General features: G+C 43.0%; 1 protein-coding gene across 2 annotated transcripts; it reads right to left on the bottom strand.

The window, feature by feature from the left end:
- Nucleotides 1–298: 298 nt before the first annotated feature.
- Nucleotides 299–9,295, bottom strand: NICN1 (nicolin 1). Of its 2 annotated transcripts, XM_044678339.1 has the most exons (6): nucleotides 9,130–9,294; nucleotides 7,027–7,206; nucleotides 5,322–5,435; nucleotides 2,574–2,645; nucleotides 1,894–2,001; nucleotides 299–1,813 (listed from the first exon to the last, which is right to left on the bottom strand). In XM_044678339.1, exons 1-6 carry the CDS (start codon nucleotides 9,259–9,261, stop codon nucleotides 1,772–1,774), a joined length of 648 nt encoding a protein of 215 aa, XP_044534274.1. In that variant the 5' UTR covers nucleotides 9,262–9,294; the 3' UTR covers nucleotides 299–1,771. The 2 variants fall into 2 exon arrangements, with proteins under 2 accessions (XP_044534274.1, XP_044534349.1); XM_044678414.1 differs by lacking the exon at nucleotides 5,322–5,435 and having other exon boundaries at nucleotides 9,130–9,295.
- Between the last annotated feature and the right edge of the window lie 646 nt (nucleotides 9,296–9,941).

The following is a 9,941-nucleotide window of genomic DNA, read 5'->3' as shown; positions in this document are numbered from 1 at the left end:
TCTTTGGCTTCCATATCTGAAAATAAACTAAACCTGTCCCTGACTCCCAAGGGAATGCTGGGGTCATTGCACTGTGGTGATAGCTGAGCAAATAAGCCTGTGTGGAATGCAAAGGAATTTAGCTTTTGGAAGAGATCAAGCCCTACTTTTGTGATCAGAAGAGGACATTAAGGAGAAAAATAGTTAAACTTTAATTAAAAAAAGGGGAGTAATAGCCAAAGCAATTAACCCTTTGGCTTCCAAGCCATCATAAGCTCCCACTTCTGAGTACTAATCTAGTCTTTACTGCCCTAACAGGAGCTACACAACCAAAAATCTGCAGGAGGAAAGAGAACCAAGATCTGGCAGGTTTCTGCTGTCCACCTGCACAAAATGGCCCATATTTTCTTTGTAGGAATGTCTTTCTGCTGCCAGCTCCTCTCTTCTGTACTTTGTCCCCGAGTTCAACAGACTAATTCATGTCTTGCCAAGTACTGAAGTATTATTAGTAATAAACTTTGCTGGGAACCAGAACTGGGATAATACATTATTATTCCTTTTAATCACAGTAGGGAAGTTGGCTACCTATTGGAAGTAATATACTCAAAAGTCTCATTTGAAGCAAGTACCCTTGATAGCATGGCATAGATTTTGAGATTTAGATGATAGGCAAGTGTCTACCTGGCTCAGTATAGCTCAACATCTGCAGGGATAAGCCAGCCTGAGGAGGTAGGGAAGGGGAAGAGGGCTGGAAGAGAGACAGGGAGAGAAAGAGAAAGAGAGAGGAGTAATCTAGTCCTAAAACAGGCCCCAAACCATCCAGCTCCAGCTCTCTAAACTCTTCTTTTTCCAATCTGTGGATTGCATAATCTGACTATGAAAAAAGGTGTTGCTTTGCAACTGATAACCTGCAGAATCTCACGGGTGTCTGAGAGGGGTTCTAGTCAATTCAGAGGATGAAATGGGTGCTCCTTTCCCAAGTACCTTTGGGCTCTGTCTACTTGGACTATCATTTAGACAATGGCTACTGCTTGCAGTTTCCCATGACTATGAAGTTTCCAAAGACCAAGATATTAGTTCAGGTTTAGCCTTAAGCCAGATCCAGGAAAGAGGTAGAAAACCAGCTCAAATTAGGTCTTTTGTATATACTTATGTATGTACATGTCTTTAGAATGTAAGCTCTTTGAGGGCAGGGACTTTGTCTTGGTATTCCTCTGCACCTAGCACAGTATGGGATACATGGTAGACTCTTTAAAAAACACTTGATTGGTTGAAGGACCTGATACTGCTGACAAGTATGTGGACAAAAATTATACTGTAGGGAGGAGTAATCCCAAGTCCAAATAAGCTCAGGATCAGAAATAATAGGAAGACATAAATTACTTTTTAGGCAATACACAGGCAGGACTTGTAACTATCCAGGGGTGTGAAAGGTGCTATAAGGAATAGACCATGTCAATACTATGCACACAATGGTTCTAAAGAAAAAACATTGGCGAGTTTTTATGATGAAGCTGAGGCAGGGAAGGAGGGAAAGTCGGCATCTCAGAGTTCAGGCTGAAGCCAGGGGATGGGAGAGTTTCCACCCAGAGCTTATATTCAAGCTATTTATCAATACCAAGAAGGCTTGAAAATCCCAACTAGAAGCAAAGAGGAGAATGATATTCTGGGAGCAGACAAGGGATACTGGGCCTCTTTTGTTTGAGGATGGCCTTGGTCCTCAGCAGGAATAAAAAGTAAAGCATTTCAGTCATGAACAAAGTCTGGAGGCCAAACAACCTCGAGGGAGGGTTCACGTGTAGGAGAGCAGGTTCAAGTCATAACAGCCATCCACCTGTAACACAAACAGAGCTAGTCAATTCTGGCCATCATAAAAGCAAGGGAGATAAAAGCAGAGGCAACTGGACAACTCACATCAAATCGACCAATTCTAGCTGTAGTACGATTGGCTCGGATCATTTCAGTCAGCATCCACATCTGCTGTACCTCTGAAGAGACCTTATCTGGGTCAGGGAGGGCTTGCTAAAAGAAACAATAGTGAGTTACTAGAAAGGAGTAGGTAGCTAGAATTAAATCTGCCCTAGCTCTGTAGAGTTTTTAATCCTGACCAGTGGGGTTTCCACAGCCATGAGTAATGATCATAGCTTTTAAACAGGTCTAGAAGCACCAGCCAGTAGTCCAGCAGGAGGTAATAAGTCTGAGATGTGCCTAGGGATGGGATGGGGTGGGGTAGTGGTGCAGGTGCCTGACTCAAGATATGCCAAACACAGATGTACAAGCCATTCTCATCCCAACACTGAAAGAGCCACAGCCACTCCCTACTGTCTCTACCAAGGTTGTTAGGGAATTGGAAGCAGGGACATAGAGGATTCAGGAAAAAGTGGGTATAGTGCCACTAGACTAGTTCTGATGGCATGTGAGAGACCCAGCACTGGACCCATTCAGTGTGACAAACTTGTATTGATAATCTGGAAATGGAAAGCTTTGAGCTAGGTACTATGAGATCTGGGGAGAGAAGACTGAGGAAGGAGGATTGGGGAGGGGGTGGAGGGAGGGAGCAAGAGCCAGAAATAAGAAACAAAAGGTAAACTTACCTGAAGGAGAAGAGATGGCTGTTCATAGGGTGCTGGGTGGGAGAGCCACTTGGTAAAGGCTGATGAAGGGCTCTATAAAATAAAATATCCCCATAGGAGGTGAGGTTGGGGGAAGAAATGCAACATATTAACAACAGAACATGTTATCTCCTTGCTCCCTGCCATGCTTCTTCTAAATTTCTCTATTTCTTTTTTTTTTTTTTTTTTAAATTTTAAAGGAAGATTGGTAAGGGTAGACAATGGGGGTCAAGTGACTTGCCCAGGGTCAAACAGCTGGGAAGTGTCTGAGGCTGGATTTGAACCTAGGACCTCCTGTCTCTAGGCCTGGCTCTCAATCCACTGAGCTACCCAGCTGCCCCCTAAATTTCTCTATTTCTAATGACAGCACCATCATGTTCTAGTTATGTAAGTTCATAGACTCAGAGCCGTTCTCAACTCCTCTCTCCTTCATCCCACATATTCCCATTCATTTGCCAGATCTTGTCACTTCTGTCTTCACAACATCTCTTAGATCCAGCCACTTTTCTCTTCTCACATGGAGTTCCACTCAACCTGGGTCAGGCCCTTACCCTTCTGCCCACGACTCCCTGCTTTAAATCTTTCCCTTCTCTAATGTATCCTCCATAAAGCTGCCAGATTCTCCTCTTAATGTGCAGGTCAGATGTTACTCCCTTGAATAAACTCCAGTGGCTCCTTATTCTTTTAGGATCAAATATAAACTCTTCTGTTTGGCATTCATAACTCTACAACCTGATACCAATCCACCTTTCCAGGCTTTTTATATACATCACTCCTCTTTAGGCCCTCTTTAGGTTAGCCAAACTGTTCTTCCTACTATTACTCACAAAAGACAGTCTATCTTCTTTGGATCCTTGAAGAGACTAGCCTCTGTTCCTAGAATTTGCTCTCTCCACAGAATTGCTAGTTTCTTTCAAACTTTAGCTCCAAGGCCATCTTCCAAATATGCCCTTAGTGGCCAAGGTCTCCCTAATGAGACTGCCTTGTATTTTATAAAGACTTAGATGTGTGGTCCGTGCCGCCTCTCCCAATTGAAGACAAACTCCTTAAGGATAGTAATTGTTTCATTCTTGTCTTTATATTGCCAGCTCCCAAGTTCAGTGACTGGCATCGAGAAGCCAGTAGATGCCAATCTTCTCTCTTTCCCTAACTCAGCTTTATCATCATTCATTCTTCTTAGGGAATTAGAAATGACAAGATAGAGTTCTGCAGCCCTAATTGCACACCAAAGGACTCACAAATAGCTACTAATCAAGTGGCTCAGTGGATTGAAAGCCAATCCTAGAGATAGGAGATTCTGGATTTAAATCTGGCCTCAAACACTTTCTAGCTGTGTGACCCTGGGCAACTCACTTACCCCCATTGCCCAGCCCTTACCACTCTTCTGTCTTGGAACTAATAGGCAGTATTGATTCTAAGACAGAAAGTAAGGGTTTAAAAAAAATCATACTGACTTTGGGATACAGTTTTGATGTGGGCTGAAATGTCCCACAAACACAGCCAAGTAGCTGTGAACAATCAAAAGAACATTGAAACAATAACTAGTTGATGAGTATGGGGCCATCTTTCAGATAAGATCTATGGGTTGCTTAGATTTACAATTCTGGGAAAATTCCTCACATTAATCTTTAGATATAATCTGGGTCCTTGGTTGGGAGTCTCTGAACAGTAAATCCAAGTGGCTCAGTTTCCCAGGCACATAGGACTAGGTTCAAACAATGTTCAATTTCCATAATCACTACCTTCCTTAGAGGCAGCACAGAAAAGAGCAAAATTTGACCAAAAGTTGCCCTGGGGTGTTTAACAGATCATTAGCATCCCATTTACATTGTGAGTGAATCTCAGGTAAAAGTCGAACAGACCAAAGTAGCTCAAGGGTAAAGTGACATCAGTTCCTGAGAACAGCAGGACAACAACTGCCAGAACAAATGACCCCTTCCTGGGAAACGAATCAAGATAAAAAACTTGAAAAGCTCTCAGGGCCTTTCTACCACCAGGCCTTTCTATCACCACGGCCACTTTATCACCAGAGCCATTCCATCACCTTCCTCCCTCTCTCAATAAAGCTTGCTCCCTCAACCTGGAGACTGCTCCAGTCATTAATTCTTTGGACAAGAGCCCAATCTCATCCCCACATCAGTTATACCCACTACCTTCCACTTTCCTATCCCAGAATACTCTGAGGGTTGCAAGAGTAGTCTCAGGATATCTGGTAGACAATTTGCAGCCCTAATTAAAGCCACAGAACTCGTCATTGTCCCAGTCCTCATAATTCTTATTCTATCTTGGCTGCTAACCCTCACACTCATTTCACACACCCATGTTCTTCTGGCTTTGCCCTTACATGCCAATGGTCCGCCCCAAGTTCATTTATTTTCTCTCTATTAAATTACATGTTTAAACAGTGTCATATTTAAGTGTAGAATCTTCCCCAGTACCTAACAAGAAGGTCCATCTTTACACAGTAGGTATTTAGTAAACAGCTGTTGAATCAATCTATCCAGGCCTTGATCCCAAAGTGAAAGTGTATACCCACAGCTATAAGTACACAAAAGAGTTTGGTATGCCAGAACTGATTCTCAGTATACCCACCTCCCCCAGCCTTTTATAAATGCTCGAAATTTATTGTTCCTTTAATGAGTTTAATTTATAGTCTAGCACAAGCCCTAGAACAAATATTATGGATCTTATCTGAGAGTTTTGGTCCTCCATCAGGAAAAAGTCTCCCACCTGTGGCCCATGTTGAAAAAATTGCAATTCCTCCAGCGTGAAGTTAAGCCACAACGGAGATGGCTGCCGTAGGATCAGGCGGAGCTCCAACACCTTCTCCAGGTTACACAGCATCTGCATAAAGGCAGGCCCACCTCCATCACCAGCATGCTTCCCCTGGGGATCCTCTCAGCTCAGGTGACAGGGAATAACCAGGGGAGCCTTCTGCCCCAACCTAGGCTCACCCTTTGGGGTATGAAAGAACTCCTTCCTCCCTAGGAATGGAGATCTTAAGAACCTGGAATCAACTTCATTCCATGTCCTTGGGGATGCAGCCCAGAAGACCTTGCCACTTGTCCTTGTCTACAAGGTCTAAGCCTTTTCAAGCCTCAAAGTGCCATATTATAGCTAACATTTATATAGCATCTATTATGTTCCCAGCATTGTACCAAGCACTTTACAGTTATTATCTCATTTGATCCTCACAGCAACTCTGGGAGAAAGGTGTTATAATTTTCCCCATTTTACAGCTGAGGAAACTGAGGAAGGCAAGAGTTAAATGACTTGCCCAGGGTCACACAGTTGATCTGTGTCTGAGGCTGAATTTGAACTCAGGTCTTTCTAAGTCCAAGTCGAGCTCACTATCTACTCTGCCACCTAGCTGCCCATATAAAATCATCATAATGCCTTGGACCCAATATTTTCAACTTGAAAATCTATTTTCCCAAGCCAGAAAACATCTAGAAAGTGATTAGGTACCATAGACATCTAGCTCCACAATGTGGATTGGTCCAGCCTTTCTGGAAAGCAATTTTGAATTACGTTTTAAAAAAACACTAAACTGTCTACACTCTTATAGACCCAGTGATAGCACTCCTAGGGTTATACACCAATGAGTTAAAAGACAGAGGAAAAGGCCCTAGAATTGCAAAAATTGATTCCAGAGGACCAAGGATAAAACATGCTTCCTTGACAGAGGGGTAAGGAAATAAAGGTGAAGAATGAGATCTAATTTTGGAGATAGTCAATGTATAGACTTTTTTTGCTTGACTCTACTTATTGGTTTGGAGGGAGGTTTATATTTTTGTTTTTGGGAGTGGAGAATGGGAGGGGGGTGAGATAATGAGAGTCACACAATAAAAGAATGATAAAAGTATCAATGAAGCATTAAAAATTCTCAGAGCACAATAGAAGGAAATTCAGAGGAAATACAGATAAGTGGGACAATTTTTGAAGTAATATTTTGAATGAATTTTTTTATACATATAAATTCTATATATAAAACATATATATATATAAAGAAACAATGGGCAGGTAGGTGGCTCAGTGGTCAGAGCCCCAGGCCTCGAGTAGGAAGGACCTAGACTTAAATCTGGCCTCAGACACTTCTTAGCTGTGTTTGACCCTGGGCAAATCACTTAACTCTAATGAATACTTAGCATTGATTCCAAGACAAGGTAGGATTTTTTAAAAAAGAAAAGAAATAAGACATATAACAGAGATGTGCACTTTCATGCATAATCTAATTTTTCTGTTCTTTGTATGTGGAAATGCTTACATTTCTGGTATTTATCCAGTATCTTTTTTTTTTTTTTTTTTTAAAGAAGAACTCTAGCCTCTGGGTTTTCTTAAACCTTCACTCTCCCTTAGGAGCAGGAAGTCTGGTCTCTTCTTCCCAGAGCTTACTCCTCAACTTAACTCCAATGGAGAAAGAGTTGGCACTGACCTGATGCTTATATAGAGACACATATTCCTGGGCTCCTTCCTCATTGTGTGGATTGGGCATTAAACAGTAGTCTCGTAAACAGGTAATCCATTTGTTGGATGAGTGGTTGGGGGAGCCAAGCTGGCGTACACGGATACTCAAGAAGGCTGTATAATAATTCTTAAAAGTGATCTCCTGCAACTGAAAACACACACAAAAGTCCCCACTGATGATTGGCACAATTTTGGAGGGGAAAAACACCAGGTCAGATCTGCAAAATTTCTGACTTTATGCTCCAATGGCAAATACAGTGGACAAGGCTTTGTGTATCCAGGTAAGCTCTGGAAGCTTATTCACTTGAGGATATTTGTGTATTTAAGGAAAAATTTAAACTTTCAAAATAACATGTAGTAACTTGACTTTTTAAATACGTCAATGGATCTGACATCCCATTTATGTGGGTACTCTTTCCAGCAGAATACTGTACACCCAACCCAAGCAGATCTTCTCATCTCTAATCCATCCCTCAATATGATAGATCCTCTAGGCTTCTTGTTATGTAGATACCAATGAAGCACACAGACTTCAGTAGTTACTTCATGATATAATTACATATGTCCACATCTTTTTCCCATCACACATCTCTCTGGTATCCTATTTGCCACTTCTATGCAATTCTTCACTGGCAATTTGTTACAGCCTCTATTGTTCTTTAATTCTTCCCAAACAGCAGCATGTCATGACTCAGAGCCACATAGCATCATCAAAAGGATACTGATGTTAAAAAGACAGGCCTTTGTTTCAGAGAAAAGCTTTCAGTCATTAAAAGAACTTCATAATTTCTCCAAAACAATCCAGTTCACTCTCTTCCTCTTCAGTTCTGGGCCCCAGGCCATTACTCATGTAGTGTTTGTCCAAGTTATAAGTACTAATAGATCCATTCTATAAATTTCTGTCCAATTGCCTATTATAATCTGTTCAATCCCTCTTCTATTTGGGCCTTGCATGGGATATCCTCCATAAAGTGGCAAAAGGCTGTTTGTGCTGCTTTTTAATATTAATAATCAGAAGGTTTCTCAAACAGACTCTGTTGAGTCACCTTTTAAGCAATCTTTTATCACTTTGATATGTAGTCAAGAAATGGTCAAAATATGGTCAAAATGGGTGGAAACAGGCTTCCACAAATTACCAAAGAAATGTGCAGGAAGAATAGCAGAAATGGATATTCTTACCAGAAAGATGTATGACTAGAAAAATGCCAGGTGGGCTGGTCAGTTGTAAAAGGAGTTAACCAATGAAACCCTGGGATTCAAGGCATTAAGGCTTCCTAGAAAGAGGTTGGAAAATGTAGGTTCACATTTACCTTTAACATTTGACTCTGGATAATTCACTGAATTGCTCTGAGCCTTAATTTCCTCTACTGCAAAATGAGGATAACAATGCCTGTGGTGTCTGCTTTACTGGTTATAAGGCTCAAATGAGATGCCTGTTAAGTACTGTGCAAACTTTAAAGCACTGTATGATTTCAGTTTTTACTTTATTATTTTTTTTATTGTTTCCACTAGAATTAACAGACACAAATGTCATGAGAACTAGAGGAAGGACATTTGGTGGACTCCCTTCTGGGAGATTTGAAGACAACATCAGATAAGAGTAAAATAGGATGGGTCAAAGTACCCATGTCCATTAGATCACAGATCCCCCAATTTATTGGGGACAACGTAGGTGTTTTATTATCTAAACCCTAGAATCATTGTGAGAAAAGCCTTTGAACACGGAGCAGGAGAATGGAGGATCGTTAAAATTTTCAACATGCACTTGGCTGGACAGGGACCTCTAAGGTCATGAGGTCCTACTGCCTCATTCTATATTATAGGGAAACTGAGGCCCAAAGGATGAAGGGGCTTGCTCCAGGGCAGCAGGCTTCTATCTTCATCCCTGGCACTGTACATGCTGCACAGGGACAGGGAGAGAGGGCCAGCCGTGGAGCAGCAGGGCCAGCCCATCTTTCCTCCATGGTTCTAGGGAGCCCGCAACGTCCACAACCTCAGCCCAGACAGCCGGCCGGTCCTCCTCGCCCCGCCCAGCCCGGCCCGGCCCTAGCCTTTCAAGGCTGGCGCTCACCTCAAAGGGCCCGGCAGTGGGGAAGGTGACGTCGATGACCAGGACGCCGGGCCGGCCCTGAACCGTCCGCACATCGCCCACCTGCAGCGCCACAGCCCCTTTGATGTGACAGGGCACCTGCACCCGGGACATGGCGCCGGCGGCCGCTGCATCGAAGCCCTTCTGGGGTCTGAGAATCCGGGGCCAGGAAAACTACACTTCCCAGCAGACCTTGCAGCCCGACAGCAATCTGTCCTATCAGCATTCAGTAGCGTCCGAGCCCAGGCCGGAAGGACATCCAGAAACTCCCTTTCAACCAATCACCGTCCCTCTCATAATCCTTGTGGCCCGCCCTCATCTGGAATCTCAGATTCTGCCTGAGCAGAGAAAACCAAGATTCTCAACTGCTCCAGGACAACAATCTGGTATGGCCAACGGTCATTCTTCCTATAACGGCAGACCTGACAAACTTCCCCCTCTTCTCGCAGAGCCCTGACCCCGATGGAAGGAGGATGTTGTTGTTTCTAAAGCCCTTGTAGTAAATGGAACTGGGTGGGCTTTTGAGACGGGGGTCCCAGCAAAGTCTTAAGTGGGACCAGGCACAAACAATGCATTGTACTGCGGGACACACCAGATGTATATGTGCTGCCGCTAGGTGGCACGGTGAGTGCTAGTCTGAAGGTTTCAACTTACCCAGGAACAATCACCTAACTCTTCTGTGCCTCAATTTTCTAATATTAAAATGGAAATAAAAATAATGGCACCTACTCAGGTTTATTGCGAGTATCAAATGAGGAAGCACATGTGGAAAAGAGCTTTGCAAACCATAAAGT

The sequence above is a fragment of the Gracilinanus agilis genome, chromosome 1 (genome assembly GCF_016433145.1).
Source record: "Gracilinanus agilis isolate LMUSP501 chromosome 1, AgileGrace, whole genome shotgun sequence".
NCBI classification, from domain to species: Eukaryota; Metazoa; Chordata; class Mammalia; order Didelphimorphia; family Didelphidae; genus Gracilinanus; species Gracilinanus agilis.
This window is presented reverse-complemented; position numbering and strand designations above follow the sequence as displayed.